This window comes from Strigops habroptila, chromosome 5 (genome assembly GCF_004027225.2).
Source record: "Strigops habroptila isolate Jane chromosome 5, bStrHab1.2.pri, whole genome shotgun sequence".
Taxonomy (NCBI): Eukaryota; Metazoa; Chordata; class Aves; order Psittaciformes; family Psittacidae; genus Strigops; species Strigops habroptila.
Genome location: NC_044281.2, coordinates 20,541,938 through 20,560,455, shown reverse-complemented (window position 1 = coordinate 20,560,455; position 18,518 = coordinate 20,541,938). Strand labels below are relative to the sequence as shown.

Sequence of the window (18,518 nt, the reverse complement as noted above, 5' to 3'; positions counted from 1 at the left end):
TATAGCAAGAACACTTGGGTTACTGATGGTGCTAACGGGGGCCGACTTCAATTGCTTATTCATGACTACCAAGTGTTAATAGTGTTAGGATTGGGGGGAGGGGGAGGAGGAAATGAATATTCAGGCTTGACTCTTCAACAAAAATGTGGGGGTTTTATTTCATTTAGAAGTCTCTGGAAGAGAAGACAGGATGTCTTTTGAAGTTTTATGGTGATCTAGATGATCAGACATGCAGAGAAGACCTCCATGATGTATTTTCCAATCACGGAGAAATCAAATGGATACACTTTGTCAGAGGTGCAAAGGAGGTCAGTAGAATCTTAGACAAGGAGTTAAGATCTCTGTATTAAAGTTTTAAACTGAATTATTAAATGCTTGTTCTCTTACATAATCAAGTAAGGAATTGTTTGGCTTGTGGAATCGCAGAGTATTTAGAGAACTGAATTACTCCCTTAAATTCTTTCAAAAGAACAGATAAAGTTTCTAGCCTTCTCAGTTGATAAGGTCGAAACTGAGACTGAGAATGTTTGTTAGGACAGTCTGAGGGTTTCGCTTCAGTCTGGACATTTTACATCCTGCAAGAGTAATGAACTTGCTGAGCTACCTAACGGGATGCGTTGTTCATCATTCTAGCTGAATGTTTTTGCAGTAAGATTCAAATGCTAATGCTGTTCTTCTTTTTAAGGGAATTATCCTATTTAAGGATATTGCAAAAGAAGCTCTGGAAAAAGCCAAAGCAGCACATAATGGAAACTTACAGCTTCGGAACAAGGATGTTACATGGGAAGTGCTAGAAGGAGATGCAGAGAAAGAAGCTCTGAAAAAATTATTGGAAGACCAGCAAGAATTGCTGAAACAGAAAACAAAAGGTCCTTCTTTTATTGGTTTAAGCATTTATAATGTCCTAGAAGTGGCACTGTGGTGAAAGTAACTGTAAATAGTGAATACATACTAAACACAGCTTAACTGTAAAGCTTTCTTTTGACCTTGCCAGTTAAAAGACAAACTGTACAAAGTTCCTGACATCTTCCCTCCCTACAGGACGCAAAACTAAAGGAAAAGGAAGAGGTGGAAAGACACCTCAAGGTGCACACAAAGGAAAAGTACAGTTTCAGGGCAAGAAAATCAAGTTTGATAATGAAGAAGAAGGTGGTGAAGATGATAATAAAACAGGTATGTCATCCTGTGCACTGCAAGCCGCTTCTTTAGTATATGGAGCTACCTTCTGGAGAAGTATTCATGTTTTTTAGAAGTGTTTCAGATTTGGCCCTACATTGCAGTATTTCTGCCCTCTTGTCAGCATCAGTAAATTATCTAAAGATAAGGGTCTTGTGCTTGATTCCTTCCAGAACTGCCCAAAAAGCATATTAAAAAATTACTAGATAGCCAGGGCTGTACTGCATGGCTGTTCAAAGCATTCTGCATTGAAAGATGGTGGTTGTCAGCGACATGGCACAGCTGTACAGAGCCAGTGCTTGAGTGGTGATTTTTCTTTTTCCCTTGAGGCTATGAGAAGACTAATAGTTCTGCATATTGGTATTTAGCTTGGAGAAGAGGAAGAGCTAAGCTTTTGTTCATTAGATATGGCACCTGCTTAAGCAAAACCCAGGGATACCTACTTCTGTTGTATTCCTTCATCTTACCTCCTCTCCTGCAGGGAAGAAGCTCTTTAAAGTTGGTGCTTTAGAACATCTAAAAGCTGTAAGTCACAGTAGTAAGTAAGCCTTCTAGCATAGCAGTGGCTAGTCAATAAACTAGGACTCATCCTTGAAGTTATATGGTAGGAAGGATTTGGTTTTTCCAGAAGATTTCAGGCAATACTGAAATGCTTTCCTTTACCATAAATGACTACATATTCAATCTTGCAGAACCAGCAAGTCCCAAGAAGAGACCACTAGAGGAAATGGAAAAAGAAGAACCTGCACCAAAACAATTGAAAACAGAAAATGGAGGAGGAGATTAGTAATACTAAAATAATAAAATGTTTAAAAAAAAAAAAAAAAATCATTGTTTTATTGTTCCATTTTCAATAGGTTTTAAAGACATGCCTCAGTTCGGGAGTTTCTTGGCAGAAAATCTAATGAAATCCACTTCAATGTCAACCTACAATGAGAGGAAAGCTTCATTTTGTTGGGTTACAGCTTTTTTTCTGTTTTAAGAAGCATGCTTACTCTTAACATACCACCCTGGAAAACTTACAGTTTTGTTTATACTGTCAGATCCCCTCAATTTCTCTGGCACCTCATTCAAATGTAAAAGGTTCTGGACTTTGTAATATTGCGGTTATGTTAAATAGCAGCTGCCAATAAATTCAGAACTTAAAACTGCTTACTACTGAAGCCTGGATGTTAATGTAGTATAAAGCTGTACCTGTGAGGTAGCAAAGTGAAGGACAGACTTCCATCATTTCCATCAGTCACCAAGACAATAGATACAACTGAGTAAAACTTGTCTTTCCTACTCAACATACCTAACAGTCTTAAAATCTTACTTGGTCTACTCCAGGATTCTCTCTAATTCCCCTGTGGTAATGGGATACACATCTAGGCCAGCAGTCCTCTCCCAGGAACTTGCCTGTGGGGTTAAGCTTCCCTACTCCATCATCCTGCCTAGATGGTGTTGTGGGATGAAGTGCACAGCTTCCTCCTGCCCCCCCTCTAAGGTGGTTCTATGGGGGATTTCACAGGCTGTAGCTGTTTGCAGTAGAGAGCAGAGAGTACTGAAATAATGCTACAGCTGTAAAATCCTAGTTACTCTGGCCTTCATTACTTCAGACTAAGTTCCAGCTGCAGATACAATCAAGCAAATAACTCAAAAGTTAAGTAGGCTACCTGTAGCTTTTTCACATCTAGTTGCAGTGCCAGCTGTAATTTTTGCGTACAGCTTTGACTTGCGTTACAATGATTCTTTTCTCTGTTCAACTACAAAATGTAGTAATAGCAATGGAACTTGATGCCATCATTGTGAACATCTCTCGAGTGCTGTGAGCATTTCTCATCCAGTATGTATGGCCCTAAAACTTCTATGTCCTTAAGTAGAATTTGTTTGACTTGTACAAAACATTTTCTCAGTTACATTAGGTTTTATACTTACGGATTTCTTCTTATGGAACTTGTATGATGCTGGTAGGTCATATCTAAGTTCTGTGAACAGTACAAAGAATATGTTACACTAGAATGAATATTAGTCAGTTGACTTACACCGTACACCCATGTTCTATTACCTGTGCCTGTTGCCCCTCACTACGTAACTGTGTCGAGCTCTGACTGACACTATGACTGAACATTTAAGCCAACCACATCAGACAGTAAGTGGATGGCTGAAATGCAGTTGTGTTTCAAGCACTTGTGCAACTTCCATGTCTCAAGTTGTGTGACTATATAAAACATCCAGCTGGTGACTTAAGTATCGGGAAGATACTTGCACCATCAGAAAAGTACTTAGGACAGGATGTTTTTTTGTGTGAGAGCTAACCTGCACTTTGCCTTTGTTATTCAGCAACAATCTCCTCCTGGAAGAAGGAAGGTAGGTAACCTCTCCTTGAAGACAAAATCTAGCCTAGGAAGAAATCCAATTCTAATTCTGCACAGAATACATATTCCTCAGAACTTTTATTATTATTAAGTGCCTGCTTGTATTCTAACCAGGCAGCAAGTATTTAAAAACCACCAACCAACTCCTGCTGAGCCCAAACAAACAAAAAACCCCCACCCCAAACCCAAAACCTCCACAAAAGAACTGCTTAAAATAAGACTTATGTAATTTTCAGTCACAAATCCAAATTTACATCAGGCTGTTAATACATTAGCCCCCACCATAATGGGTTGGGCAGGGAGGGGGTGTTTAACAATGAATTAATCTTACCTGCTATGACTTCCATCTTCACTTCCCATTCATCTGCTTTCTTTTGGATATGCTACAATAGAAAATAGATACAGCTAAATTTAAAAGCACATTTTTATACTATTTATAAACATCTACACCCTTATACTTACCCAAGAAGACTCCCGTGCTTTTGTTTTTCAAGCTGAAACATTAGGTCACATACTTATCTTGATGTATGTGAGATCAGATATTTGGCATGATTAGTATTTCCAAAACAAGTTTCACACCCCATAAAGGTGTGAACAAATCAGTGAAGCTATAGACAACATCCTTGCCTGGCTATGCTTGCCCTACTAAAATGGAGGACTGACTTACCTGCCGTGTTGAAGTTTTGTGAAGGGAATATACAGCTGTTTTTGCCATCTGTAATGCAGTTTTCAGAAAAATCATATCAATTCCTAAAAGATTGATGAAATTATTAAAATTGTTAAATGCAAACTTAAGCTAGACGATTTAAAGATCTGCTTCATGCTTCTATTTTTTCTGGAGTAACCGCTATTTGAGAAACAGTACTGAATACATTAAGGTACAGAAAGTATTTCTAAAACCCAATTGCTTTAGTGAAACAGAACAATGACAGGGATATGAAATAGCTGGTATTGTTTATTTCAAACCCAGCAGTTGTTAGTTACAACATTGAAGTTTTTAATCTGTACTTGGGAAACTGATTCCCGATCAACAAAAGTCTAGGTAATTACAATAGCTAACTGTAATAAGAAGGGAGATGTTTCACTAAGTGTCTCCCTTGCTATTTCATTCCTAATAATGACTTTCAGAATTACGAACCTTTATTATGCTTGGTACCAAACGGAGGGTTCATAATAACTGTGTCGAAAGTCTCTGACATGCTGTCAGATAAAGAACAGACATCACACTGAACCATGTTGATGTTTGTGAGCTCAAAGTCTTCAATATTACTATTAAATATTTCCAGTGCATCTGCATCGATGTCAAACCCCACACTAAACCTATTAAAAAAAAGTGTGACATATTAGTCCCCTGCAAACTAAAATGGTGTTTAAATTCTAAACTCTGTAGTAAAGTTTTGAAAGGGATCTGAGTACACAATTTGCTTTACCTAGGCACTATAAATTCAGTTCTGATGAAAATGTGAGTAGCTCTTTTGCCCTTTCCGAAATATCTTTTTCAAGTTTGTGAAGGAAGTTTCATGTGTTCATTTAGTGCTTCAGGGGAAAGCTAACATTATGACTTCCAAATTCTTGGAAACTGTCCATCTCTTCCACTATTTGAATGGTTATTGACTGTCTAAACAGATTAAATAGCCTCATTATGCACCAGGTATGATACCTAAAATGAGTTTAGTCCAGCATTACTACGTTCTACTCTTACTTTTTACTCTTCTATACGAGAAAAAAAACACTGCCAGAACTTAGTATTAAATACTTACCCTGCTCCTAACATTGCACTTCCAATGCTGAGCATGCCGCAACCACATCCTAAGTCTGCAACTGTTTTGTTTTCAATATCATCAAAAGTATTGTGAATTGTATACAGCATACATGCTGGGAAAAACAAACAAAACCAACACACGGATCAGTAATATCAAATATGCATCTGATTAACCAAGAAAATCTACCGCCTTCAGAGAAGTCTGAACTAAAGGTTTCTTGTCATGCAAAATTAAACCAATGTTCTCATTGCCTGTAATTATCTTTATAATTTATATGTGAAAACAAGTTAAAAACATTTTGACAAGTTATAGAACTCCAAATCTTTGGTGGAGACATTACACACAGAGCTGTGATTATTGTCTGTGGGAAACATGACTCTCAATTTGTTTGGGGTATACCAATAGAAGGAGGTGAAATGTTGGGATAAAATCCCACAACTAAGGTACAGATGAGTGTCTGAGTATATACACTTTCACTGGGTTTTGTGTGTCATGAAATGTCCATTTTGGCTTCCTCATTTACCAATTAGGATGTTTCTATCACAATTAAGATGTTTCTATCACAACATTATATTTTAAATCCATTTAACTTGATTTTTGGATTGTACATTAGCAGTATACTTCTAATAAAGAAAGGCTAATAGGTCATTAAAAAATAATTAACATTTCTGCTGAATTTCTCATCTACTTTTAGTCTAAAGGGTTCAAAGGAGATAATGCAGTAGAAACATTTTTTTTTCCTTCCTATTTTATTTTTCCTATTTTTTTTTCTGTTTTTTCAGTGCTGATGAGAACTAGCCAAAGAGGTGACAGTGCTGTAGGGTAACCTCTACCTGCGATATGAGGTCTTGTTGGATACTGTTCAAGGAGTAGTTTTGGATTTTCAAAAGTATCAACTTGCTGAAGACAGCTTTCCAGTTCTTTAAGCTTTAATTTCTTCATGTTTGTAGTTTACCTACAGAAAACAATGTGCAATCAGTTACAATACTATAAATGAAGTACATGTTGTCTCGAGTTATTTTACACTTCACATCCCGGTGTACTCCTCAGCATCTCCCAGGTGTTTTCCCGCAGCTGTTGCCATGGATCCCACCCACGACAGAGACAGGCGCCGCTAACGCGAGGCCGGTCTGGACCGCGGCAGCCCCTCTCCTCACGCACCGCCGGTACCCTGCTCCTCCCGCGCCCGCCTCGTCCCGGGCTCTGCTCTCACCGACAGGCCCCGCCCGCCGCCGAGAGCGGCGCCCAGCCCTGGGCGGAGCAGCAACCCAGCCCCAGGGACCAACCGCACCGGCCGCTCCCCCGATAGAGCGCTCTCCGCGGCCGCGAAGCCGAGGGCCCGCACACACCTGCACCGCACGGGCCACCGCTTCATGCCGCCGCCACTCCCCGCGGCCCCGGCGGGGCGGGCTGAGGGGCCGGGCCGAGCGCAGCCGCGCACTTCCGCCGCGGAGCGCCCGCCCCTTTCCGGGTTGGTGCGGGAACGGAGAGCTGCAGAACTTTCCCTTTTTGTAATTAACAAACGTCGGCGTTGACTATCGTGTGTCACAGACATGACACATTTTATGCCAGCCCGACGTGTCACCGCTGCTCGGTGTCTGTGCAAGCCCGCTCTGCCGGGCCTGTCCTCCCGCACCTCCCCAGCGCTCCAGCCGGTGGGGGCAGGTAGGGACAGAAAGCACCGAAACAGGCTTCCGCCTCCCCTGGGGACAGGACGATCACCGAGAGAAAAGAAACAGGTTTACATAGTTTTCTCATGCTTTCCTTCCTGTAATCCCGGAGGGAGAGACATACTGCCCCGTATTCCCTGCCCTTAAGGAACCTCAGCACAAGTCATACAATCATAGATCAGTTTGGGTTGGAAAGGATCTCTAAAGGTCATGTAGTCCAACCCCCCTGCAATCAGCAGGGACACCTTCAACCAGATCAGGTTGCCCAGAAACACATCCAGCCTGGCCCTAAATGTCTCCAGGGATGGGGCATCCACCACCTCCCTGGGCAACCTGTGCCAGTGTTCTACCACCTTCATTGCAAATATTTTTTTCCTCAAGCCCAGCCTGAATCTCTCCTCTTTAAAACAATTGCCCCTCGTCCTATCGCAACAGGCCCTGCTGAAAAGTCTCTCCCCATCTTTCTTATAAGTCTCTTCTAAGAACTGAAAGGCTGCAATAAGGTCTCCCCAGAGACTAGATGACCAGAAGATGGATGGTTGTAGGGAACAGAGCAGCAAAGCCAGCAGAGGGAGGCTGTCTTGGGGACTTGGAGGTCTGTTGCTGCCAGATAAAAAGGTTTCTTTTAGGGACAGATTTTCTCTGTTAAGGTTTTCCATTACACAGCCGGAAAGCTTTTTATCGAGGTTTAAAACTGCCGGTCAGTTTATAAGCTACGGTAACTCGCATCCACACACGCTCTCTCCCGGTTGGAGCGTGCAGACGCGCTCCAGTACCTGAGAGCATGGGGCTGCGGTCACCCAGGCACGGAACTACTGCCGAAGCCAGCTGTGCTCTGCTGGCTCTGGCGGGGCAGCTGAAGGGAGCAGTACCCCTCCGTGCCCTCAGAGCCGCCGCCGCCTCAGCCCGGCGGGACCCCGCCGCCCATTCACACCGACGGTGCCGCGATGCCTTCGCTCGGGGAGCGGCTCGGTAACCAAACGAACTCTGCTCCTGTCGGGGGCGCCGGCCGCGCCAGGCGAGCCCTCCGCGCTGAACGCGGCCGGGGCCGCGATGGCCGGCGGCGCGCCCCTCGTCCTGGAAGCAAGTTTCGGGCCGGTGGGAGCCGACATTTTGTGGGGCGGCGGCGCGGGCTGCGCACCTGCGCGCTGACAGGGCGGCGCGGGCCAGCGTGGAGGGCAGAGGAAGAGGAGGGGTAATGTCAGGGGAGGGGAGAGGCAGTGTCAGGAGGAGGGAGCGGGTGGGGAGGGCGCCGGTTCCGCGGCTATCGCGAGAGGGAGGCGCCGCTGGGAGGGGAGAGAGGGCGGCGGGGGGAGCCTCAGAGCCGGGAGCCCGGCGCAGCCGTAACGGCTCCTCAGTTTCCCATCATGGCGGGGGCCGGCGCCAGTGGCCGGGATAAGCGGGCGACGGCGGCGCGGCTGAAGACGGCGCTGGGCGGCGAGAGCGGCACGGCGGCGGTGGGCGAGCTGCGGGGGCTGCTGGAGCGGGTGCTGGCCCCTGCGGCGGGCCCGGGCGGCGGCGAGGCGGCGGCAGAGGCGCTGGAGTGGTGCCGCTGCCTGCTGTCGGGCGGGGAGCCGTGGGACAGCTTCGTGCAAGCCGTGCGGGCCTACGACCCGGCCACGCTGTGCGGCCTGGTGTGGACGGCCAACTTCGTGGCCTACCGGTGCCGGACGTGCGGGATCTCGCCCTGCATGAGCCTGTGCGCCGAGTGCTTCCACCAGGGCGAGCACGCCGGGCACGACTACAACATGTTCCGGAGCCAGGCGGGGGGCGCCTGCGACTGCGGCGACAGCAACGTCATGCGGGAGGCCGGGTGAGCGCCGGGCGGCCTCGGCGGGGCGGGCGGGCGGGCACCTGCCGGCGGGGGCGGCCCCGCGGGGCGGCAGAGGTGTGTCCCGAGCCCGGCGGCTGCCCGCTGCCTCCCTGCGCGCCGGGCGAGGGCGGTAAGTGGGGCACCTGCTTCCGCCTGGGTCGCCTCTCTCCTCCCTCCCTGGCTGCAGGTCGGAGGAGGCTCTGTGGAAACGGCGCCCGGGCTGGGCCGGGCGGGGGGTCAGCCCTGCCTTCCCGGCCGCCAGCCCGGCGGCGGTCCGGAGAAGTGGCTTCCTCCTTTGTTGGTATGCTAGGGCTTTTTTTTCTTTTTTTAGGAGGCTTATGAAAATCTAGTTGCCCTTGCACCAGTGCCTGCCTTCAGGGAAGTTGGTAAGGCAGGGTGCATGGAAGTTGGTAAGGCAGTACCTGTCAGCTTCCAGCTAGCTGCTTTCACCTAGCACAGCTAACCATGAGGTGTGTTCAGATACTTTTGGACCTTATGTGAGCAAATACGCCGAAATTAACAGATTGAGTAAGAGAGAGCCATTTTTGTGTGTTTTCCTACAGTAGGAAAACACACAAAAATGGCTCTCTCCTACAGTAGGAAAACACACAGGTTCATCTTTCCTTCTGTTTTCACTATTACCAGCTTTAAACCAAGGAATTCATTAACTCTTTGATGGGTAAGCATGGCAGGATTTTGCAAAAGTCGAATGTCCTTCATATTCTGTAAGCATGCAGACCTACTGGAGGCAAGACTGAAGTACATGGTCAGAAGAAAGGAGTTGGGGTTCCTCACTCTATCCTTCTTTGTTCCCTTTGTAGTCAATGGTAAAAGGAAAGAGCAGTCAACCAGTTACTAGGTGGAGATGATACATAGCCAGTAAACTTCAAATTTCTCAACTGGATGTCTTTTTGGAACAACCCGTTCTTGTTTGTTCACCAGAGAGCTGAAGACTTCACCAAAAGGCAGTCTGGTGTGCTTGAACGAGGCTTCTCTTCTGACTAGCTTTCTAGAATAGTCTGTCTTGATTGTCTTAGCCTGGGTGAGATGGCATGGTCTTGCAAGAGCCGTCTCAGCTCTTCCTCATAAACATTGAGTTGTGGTACATCTAGCAGAAAACACTAGGAAGATACAGAAATATTAAAACATTTTCCTCAGTTCTTTTAATGTTTTTAACATTTAAAATGTATAATTCTGTATTACTCTTTGCTTAAGATTCCTTCTCTTTTTGCATTTCTACTTAGAGATTACACTGATTTGCCTTTTTCTGTTGCTTGAAGGTTGTTCTTGGTTCTGATTGTTTTTGTCTATAGTCACATTCTCCTGTTCTATGCCTTGAGGTGGCTTCATTCTTAGTTTCTGTTTGGTTTGTTGTTTGGTTTTTTTTTTTTTTAACATCCTTTTGTTTCTCTTACTATCTGTTTCATCATTTATTCATTTTAACTTTTTGGCGGAATCTTTTCTTAGTGGTAGACTCCCTCCAATGGAAGTATTTTTCCCCTTTTGTTTTCATTGATCTTCAGTGGTTTCAAGGGCCTGCTCCTGAAGTGATTCCTTCTTTATCAGTTCTTGCTCAACTTCTGGTGATTTTGCTTTCTTAAATATCACTGAAGTAACAGTTCCCCTTGATCTTGAGAAGTAAGAAGAAAAATTCATGTCACTTCTTCAGTGCTCAGTGTGGGATAGATTTAGGGCTCCTCTTAGTGGTAGGATTTTAATAGAGCACAGACAAATTGATCTATTTTAGGTAAATATTAAAATGACTTCTGATACTGCTTTAAGAATGTATAGCTTTCACAATGGCCTTTTCCTATTTTAAACAGGTTTTTTTCCTTGAAGAAAGAAGAAATAAAAAGAACTGTTAAATTTGCAGTGAAAACAGATGCAAACCCTGAGGGAGTAAGAATATTTTCTTAATAGTAGAATTTGAAAGTAAATAGTCTTGAGTGTGAGGTAGGTCCCTTCAGGAGGTTTGATAATTCCTGGATACAGAATTCCGTAGTACCCGTTCAGAAACAACATTCTCAAGTTGAGTGGTAGATTTTCCAGTCCTTGTGGACATAGAGGAGAACAATACATGACAGTATATATGGCATGCCTGTACTCAACATGAGGTCTCTCCTTATCTAAAGAATTGGTATTAAGCCAGCGCAATTAGGTGAACTAGAAGCCTTGTTTGCTGTGCAAGACAAAGTGAAGCATAAACCAATGTAAAAACATTGATGCGTGCAAGCACACAGTTTTGCCTGTTCGCTTGAATTGCTTCAATACAGCATGTTTAGATAAACTGATTTAACTCTGTGTATATAAATCAATTGCATGTTTAGAAAGGTAATGCTTTAAATGTTAAAGTTAGGAGGCCTTCATGGCAGATCCAGGAAACTGGAGTTTGTCTAGCCCAATATAACCTTGGCCACCACAGCCTAAGTTTCTATTAATAGCAAGGGAATCAAATGTGTAGCCTACTTATGAACTTTATCTGTCATCTGCCTGCTCAGCTAAAATTCTGTGTAGATACTGTATATGGATATTATAGTAGTAGTAGTTTGTTTCTGTTGGTTCTTGTTATCTGGTCTCCATGTTCTGAGTTTTTTTATTTGGTGCATTTCAAAGAATGCTTCTGATGGAGTCTTAGTTAACTGATCTGCTGTGAAGGAAATCTTTCCAGTTTACCATTTGGAATATCTTCTCATTTCCTTTAGGGTGGCTAATGTAAATCTAGAGATGGTTTGGTCTGAGGTAGAAATATGTGTGTGTTAATCTCTTACTACTAATTAAATCTATAATTTACTTTTTAGAGATAACTGGGTGTTAATTTTTCATTTCTTATGCCTTTATATAAGGAAGCTGGAATATAGTGTAATGGATGGATGCGGATTTGCTTTAGGCACCTTGTGTAATTCTCATTTGTTTTGGAAAAATCAAATTGTCCCACTTTTGAACCTAAAAATCCTCATGCAAATTTCAGTGGTTTTGATGATTAAGTTAATTGCAGTTGGTCTGATCTACTAGCATGTAATTTAGACTTCAGAAAATATCCAAGTTTGTAAATGTAGCTGCTTGTCAAAGTATTAAAAACCCTAGCTGCGGCAAGGTTTAATAGATTTTAAGATCCAGTGATACATCAGTAGAAGATAGTTTGTAGTCATCTCCCATATGGTATCTAGCCATAGGCAAATGAAATTTTGCAGCTCCATCAGAGATAATTAATAATGTTCCAAAGAAGGCAAAATCTTCAGTTCTAAAGCATTTAGAGTAGACATATGCTCATAGTTCAGCTGGTGAGTTCATCTGTTATAGGAAAAAAAACAACCATGCAGTTAGACAGGGGAAAATTCGGACTGGAGTATTTTTTGGTTGGTAGATGATATTGTGTTATAATGAAACTTGATAGTTTAGAAAATAAGCTGGAAGCAGGCAATATGCCATGTGATTATAATAAGAGTATAAATAGTCAGTAATCTGTTACTGATAAGTGCCGTCTTGTTTCTGTGGCTGGCTTGTTCAGGTTCCCCTTTAAGTCTGTAGACAATAACCTGATACACTAGAGAGCCTCTGCGCTTTGGCTATTTCATTCCCCCGTGTCCAGTTTCTGAGTATGCCTTGCTGTGTGTTGACTTATTTGTTAAATTAATCATGTGGGAAGCAGATGTTTTAGTGCTGCATTACAGTACAAAGAGAATAATATCTCCATCAAGGGTTGCATATCCTGAAAGGCAAAAAGCCAGGTTAAGAATTTCATTAAACAGGCTTTGCATCGATGTTTCCTGTGCATTTGTTGGTAGTTATGGCAACCAATGGCTTCATTGACAAAGTGTGTTACCTTCTCTTACGACTTTTATCGAAGGGTCTAAGAAATTATCAATTTCCACTTGCGACAGTGGGCCATTTTTTGTATCAGTAGGCATGTATGAAGTACCAAAACCTACAGTTATAGAAAGGTAACTGTTACAAATGGACGTTGTATGCCTCGTGTTCAAAAGCACTGCCAGGTTCCTAGCTATAAGCTTTCTGCAGGCCTACCTCTGAAGATCCATACTTAGCTTTCCATTTAGCTCTGTGTCTTAGAGTGTACATCAGTGTAGGTTACACGGACATCCTCTCTGAGCTACACACTGTATCAGACACTCTTCTCCCCCCTCTTATGAAAAGGCTGGGAAATTCTCTTTGCCTCCTCTCACTGCCAACAAGTATGAGAAGTATATTCTTAGTTTCTGGGCTGCTTCTTTTTTTCTGCTTCAGTTTATTTAGAATTGGCTCTGTTTTTTCAATGCATTAAAATGCTTGCACCCAGTAAGTATTATTGAACAGATTTAGTTTAAATTTAAATTTTGGACAGTAGATACCTAGTATTGATGACCTTTGCTACTCTGTCTCCATATCTTTCTTCCCCTCATTCTCAGTCAATTCCTTATTTTACCCCTTTTCAGAGACTCATTTCAATAGAAATGGCCTCGCTGTCTGGAAGCTATGAAGAATATACTCTTACTTCTTTTACTTTCTGTTGCTAAGTAAGAGTAAAGGACCCTTTTCATACTCCAGACTTGAGAGAACTTCAACAAATAGAGTGACAATAAAAAAGCAAGCTTGCTGTTGAGAAAGCTATTAATGGTTACCTCTGGATGGATTCTGTGCTTGTTCATCAGGCAAGGTTTCTTTAGCATCTTGGATTGCAGCAGCTGTGATCCACTTAGGATCAGAAAAATCAGATCTGCTCACAGCTGGCTTCTGAGGCATGCAGGTAATAACTGTTTCACTGGCATTAGGTAGATTATGTGGTTATTTTATGGGCTGTCTTGCAACAGCGAGTCACCTGTTTAGCATACATATAGTATGTTGCTGCTTCAAGGTTGTCCCTTCTAGTGTGACTATCAGTTGTATTCTTTAGCAGTAGACAAGAAGGTTTTAGTTCTTCAGGTCCTATGCTAGATTTGGTAATGCAGCCTCAAGAATTTTCTGAAACGGATGCTTTATCAAGAGGCTAAGACCCTAGCCATTGTCAAGGAGTTTAGCCTCTGAACATTATGAGTACATAAAAATATCCTGGATTTTTTCAGGATTGTTGGGTTGGTACAAATGGTGTTCAGTAGGATCTCTGTCAGCTTCATGCAGCTTCTCTGCTTTTGAAGTCCTTTGGGCTAACAGGGAAGTCTGAGCTGTACTGCCTGTTAGCTTGGCATGAGTCTGAATATAAAGTACGTGGTCATGTACTTTTGGTGAGTGCGACTCTTCAGAACAAAAACTCTAGTATCTGGTCTACATACAAGGTACAGGAATTCATACCAGGTTTCACACTGACATCAGCATTTCAAAGAACCACGGTTACCATGCATCTATAAATAATTGGTTCTTTCTGCCCTCCTCCCCGCTTCCCCAATGCTGAAGGCTCAATATTTTGTATTGCTGCTTAGGATTCTACAGTAGCATTCAATAGTTTTCGCAGAGCTTCCTGTTAAGTCTTATCCTTGGAAAGCAGAAAAGATTGCAGATTGCAGTGTTGATTGACTCCATCATTGCATACAGTCAGCGCACAAACCTGCCTGTCTTGATTTCTCTTAATGTCTCTAATTAGGGCTACATCAGCCTCTACATTAGTCACTGTGATGTTTTCCAAATGGTTGACAGCCAAGTGATAATTTTGTATTACTGCTTTTAGAGCTGTGGCCTGACGAGACGCCATGTACTATATACATGCTGAAGCATAATGTGCACTGGTTTCAAAGGCATCAGTAAGATACTCAAACATATCAGTATACTTAAGTGATACACATAAGTTTAAACATTTAGAAGCTTTAACTCTAGCCGCGTTAGTCACTGAACAAACTTAAATGGTAGTTCTACTCCAAAGCTTTTGCGGGTAGGGCCAGTCTGGTTTGAAGAGCAGAACAGTACTGTTAAAATCGAGCTCACAAGGTATGACTGCTTCTTGCCTTGTCTGAAGTTGGCTTATTTATTGTATGACTTGTCTATTGCTTTGTAATGTACCTTGGTATGTATTCAACTTAAGAAGAACTGGTGTTTCGGAGATCTCTGGAAACAGTCTTGTTTAGATTTGGGCTAACTAGTGTTGATTTTCAGTTCCTTTGCTTTGATCCCACCAACTTCTTAAACTCCTTTTATCCCTTTTGTGAAACTACCAGCTGTCCAGGGTTCTAAGTTTGCAGTGTCAGGGTGGAGTGTTATTTATCTGGTACATATCTGATCTACGCGGGGCTGTCGATGGATCTGTTGGCAACACAATAAACGTGATGTAGGGTGTATGTTTGGGGAATACATTCCCAAAGAACTTTTGTCTCTTAGATCTTTCTTGATGACAATTAATATAGTTTGATTCAGAGTTCAGGCCATTCTTCCTTGTAACTTGCAGAATATCAGGAATTTCATATTTAAAAAAAATCCTGGAACGGTATCTGACAACTGCAGGTGATTTTAAGTAGTAGTATGCCTAGGTGCCCTCCTGTATAGAGGGTTCTGTTAGTAAGCTTTGAAAATATGATGTATTTTCTTTACATTGAAGTAACAGAGCCCTTTGCGGTGTTACAATAACAAGGACTATATAATGAACTTTCTTGCCTTCATCAGGATGCATCTCTTCGTTTCCGCACAGCACTCGTAGTGGTAATGGCTCTGGCATAAAGCACATGGACACTACCCTTTCCAAGAAAACTGCAAACTACATGCACACTACCATGTCTGTTGGAGGCCCAACCAAAGTGGTATCTTCAACTGAAGTTGATAGTTTTTATTAAAATCCACACATCTTACTCAAATCCTGGTGAAATTAAGGTGGTTTTTACATTTGTCTAGCACTCTGCAGTCACTTTGAACTTTGTTAGATGAAGTATTTGGGTCAAAATAATACGTGTCGTATGTTTGACCTGTTTAAATTTTCTTGGGAAAATTTTCTTAGCCAGAGAATATTTTTGTTAACTATTTTGGAAACTTAATTGTTGCTATTCAAATAGAAGATGAAATTGGTGGGACTCTGAAAGCAACTGCACAGGGAGGCTGCATGTGAGCTAATGGTTTGGGAAGAGTCGGGGTCAAGCAAAGATGGCTCTGATGAGGGCTCAGGGCCAGATACTCTATTTGCTGATCTGCTTCTCTCAGACCTATTTTTGAAGTCAGCTGTGAATTCTCCTTTGTAAATGCTGTGTAAGCTTAAGAATGCTGAAAAATCAGATCCTAAAAGTTACGAAGTTAAGCATCCAGAACTAGATGCATTGTATCTTTATTTCTCTATCTTTAGCTCCGTATTTGGAAAAAAAAATCCTTTAGGTATTGTGAGCTGTTTTAATGCCAGCCTTAATGAAGATTGCTACTCAGAAGTCCATTCCTTCTCATTCTCACTGTATTTCTAAGATCTTATGCTTGAAGCTGCCAAATCTACTGTTTCTGATTGATAGTGGGTACTTGTATACTAATGAAACTCACTGTAGTTTTATCTGCTATACAAGATGTTTCCATCTGAGGACTAACAAAGAATAATAGAAATGCTCTTCTGCAGAGCTGCTTTGTCTGCTTTTTCTTTGAACTGGAGAGCTTCCTTTGCTGAAGGGTGCTTGATGTAGCACTGAGCACCAAGCGAACTTCTGGTGACTCGCTACCACTCTTCCTGCTGTTCTGCAAGGTTTGGAATAATTTCCAAGTCTCACCTGTGATTTCTAGCCTCCTAACCTGGCCAAACAGTTTTGTCATGAAGCCTGGAAAGACGTCCTTTAAAGTTCTGACTTTTTTGTTGTTGTTTTGTTTGCTTTTGTGGTGCTGTTTTTTGTTTGTTTGATTTGTTGGGTTTTTTTTTTTCCACCCTTGAAGCCATTAATTCCTCTGCTATGTTTGATTGTCCTTAACTTTTGACTTTAGTGCCTTTACTTTGGAGATTTCCTGGTTAGAAGGGTTAGACTGACATCTTTCCAGTTGGCTTTGCGTCTTGTTGGAGTCCCTAATAGCAGAAATGCAAGCATTCAGTTTTGTCTCAACTCCTCTGTAGCTTGCATCTTTCATAAAGAGCAGAAGAGTTCTCATTCCTCAGGCCTTCATTCACTTTTGGAAGTCTGTTCTGTAGGTGAAAGGAATTCAATTATTGAAATGTAATTACTAGGGAGTGTGGTGGAAACATGGAAAACTTCAGTTTCAGAGGAGCAGTTAGTTTATTTCTCTGCGTTTTTTCAGTTACCATTGTGTTTGTTGTTAGAGGCAGTGGATTTACATAAAGCAAGGCTACAATATATCAAAGCCTTTTTTCATCCAGATAATTTTCTAATGCTGATTATGCAAGTTATATTTTGTTCTGCATTAAGATTTAGTTTATATATGTGAACTGCAAAAGCAGGAAAAAAACATTTAAACACTCTTTACCAGTACATAAAGAATGAAAAATCAGTTGACGAGCTCTGAGAGACAACTGTAGCACTCCAAAACTATTTTGCATCTTGCATCTATTTTGTAGATTCGGTGTATGTAAGAATAGTATTAGCATGTTGGTTTTACAGTGGGGACAAAATGTGTACTATTTTTAAAGTGTGTTTTGAATTCTTATTTACAAGTTTGCTCATTTTGTTTGACTCCTTTATGAAACATTGTATGACATTGTCGGTCATGTGGCATACAGTGTGAGATGTATGTAATGTCTTAAATAAAAGCTCAGTTTACGTATTGGTATTGAATTGAAGAATCAAGTGGAGGTTTACTTTCTTTGCTTAGGAATTGATTTCCAGTAGTTTTCATTTAGGTCCTGTCACTGGAGCCTCAGATTCTTGTCCTTAAAAGCTTCTGGCAGAGTCAGGTACTCATATTGCTGTAGTACCATAAAACTTGTGAAAATGGGATGCCTTCTTTTGGCAGCTTTATGATCCAGTTTAAAACAAATGACTTTTAAACATGGGGAGGCAGGGGACAAAATAGCGAGAGAAAAGTGAGGGTAAAAATAGTCCCTCTGTGTATGCATGAACTTATGTCAAGTTTCTGGAATGCAACTGAAACATGAGACACTGTGGGATGTAGTGGAAGGAGAGCTGAGCAAATGTTCAAAAGCTGTAAAGGTGTGGCCTGGCCAGGACTAAAGGCATTTATCAGCTGCTGTAATAACTGGGGAAGTTTAAAATTTCTCCTTTGAAGTGGAGGAGGAGTTGGCTTTACAGGGAGCCTTTTATCTACCTGATGTGCTGGTTCGCCAGGACAGCATCCTCCTGCATTGCTGGGTTTTTGGTTTTTTGTGCTCTGTTTTGTCATGTGAAAAAAGGGATGATGGCAGGATGATTTAGGGGTTTCAGTCTGATTTCAAGAAGACCAGTCTGTGAGTGTTGGTGAATGTAAGCTGGCCCAATGACTTTTTCTTTATTTATTTTAAAAGTAAATAACTTCTGCTAGCTTAGCTCCTGAGCTGGTTTAACACAGGATCAATTGAGTGCCAGTGCTGGAACAAGTAAGAGGGCTGAAGACAGGCTGTGGCAGGACTGACCTAGTTCAACTTACACAGTTGTGAAACTGTAGCTTGAAGTTAAGGATTTACTTTACCTGCAGGCACTTGTAAAATACGTTTTGGAAATTGACGGTAGAATTATTAAAGATGGAAATAGTAGGATAGAATGGAATGAATCTGTAAAGCCTAAAGTGAAGGTTGCTCAGACGATGTTAATGCTGCTTATGTTAATAATACATGATATTCCTTAGTCATGTACATGTCAGCAGTATTCTACATCTTACACATAATATACTGATGCAGCATAAGAAATTTCAG

General features: G+C 42.2%; 3 protein-coding genes across 16 annotated transcripts in view; 2 read left to right on the top strand and 1 right to left on the bottom strand.

Moving 5' to 3' along the window:
- SSB (small RNA binding exonuclease protection factor La) overlaps window positions 1–2,334 on the top strand; it is a 31,948-nt gene extending 29,614 nt beyond the window's left edge. For 6 of the 7 annotated variants that reach the window (XM_030486065.2, XM_030486061.1, XM_030486066.2 and 3 more), the window contains 4 exons: window positions 168–308; window positions 686–869; window positions 1,042–1,173; window positions 1,869–2,334. In XM_030486065.2, the coding sequence (XP_030341925.1) occupies window positions 168–308; window positions 686–869; window positions 1,042–1,173; window positions 1,869–1,963 (552 nt within the window). In that variant the 3' untranslated portion in view covers window positions 1,964–2,334. The remainder of the gene's footprint in view (window positions 1–167; window positions 309–685; window positions 870–1,041; window positions 1,174–1,868) is intronic. The other variant, XM_030486062.1, reaches the window with a different exon arrangement.
- METTL5 (methyltransferase like 5) lies at window positions 1,803–8,119 on the bottom strand. 2 transcript variants are annotated; one of them, XM_030486075.2, is made up of 8 exons: window positions 6,646–6,883; window positions 6,130–6,251; window positions 5,294–5,408; window positions 4,672–4,853; window positions 4,201–4,283; window positions 3,865–3,916; window positions 3,094–3,143; window positions 1,803–2,103 (listed from the first exon to the last, which is right to left on the bottom strand). In XM_030486075.2, the coding sequence occupies exons 2-8, from the start codon at window positions 6,236–6,238 to the stop codon at window positions 2,050–2,052; spliced, it is 645 nt and encodes a 214-aa protein (XP_030341935.1). In that variant the 5' UTR covers window positions 6,239–6,251; window positions 6,646–6,883; the 3' UTR covers window positions 1,803–2,049. The 2 variants fall into 2 exon arrangements, with proteins under 2 accessions (XP_030341935.1, XP_030341936.1); XM_030486076.1 differs by lacking the exon at window positions 6,646–6,883 and adding an exon at window positions 7,743–8,119 and having other exon boundaries at window positions 1,985–2,103.
- Window positions 7,724–18,518, top strand: part of UBR3 (ubiquitin protein ligase E3 component n-recognin 3) — a 112,357-nt gene continuing 101,562 nt past the window's right edge. For 4 of the 7 annotated variants that reach the window (XM_030486051.1, XM_030486049.1, XM_030486048.1 and 1 more), the window contains exon 1: window positions 8,256–8,779. In XM_030486051.1, the coding sequence (XP_030341911.1) occupies window positions 8,334–8,779 (446 nt within the window). In that variant the 5' untranslated portion in view covers window positions 8,256–8,333. Of the gene's footprint in view, window positions 7,939–8,254; window positions 8,780–14,678; window positions 15,496–18,518 lie in introns of those variants that run through there. The other 3 variants (XM_030486052.1, XM_030486050.1, XM_030486054.1) reach the window with 3 other exon arrangements.

Bases quoted from the DNA above. Each gene is read 5' to 3' on its own strand.
- METTL5 (XM_030486076.1), bottom strand. From the start codon at position 6,238: ATGAAGAAATTAAAGCTTAAAGAACTGGAAAGCTGTCTTCAGCAAGTT. The intron at 4,284-4,671 runs GTTCGTAATTCT...TCAATCTTTTAG, and splicing joins TGGTACCAAGCATAATAAAG to GAATTGATATGATTTTTCTG. The intron at 3,917-4,200 runs GTAAGTCAGTCC...TTTCTATTGTAG, and splicing joins ACAAAACTTCAACACGGCAG to CATATCCAAAAGAAAGCAGA.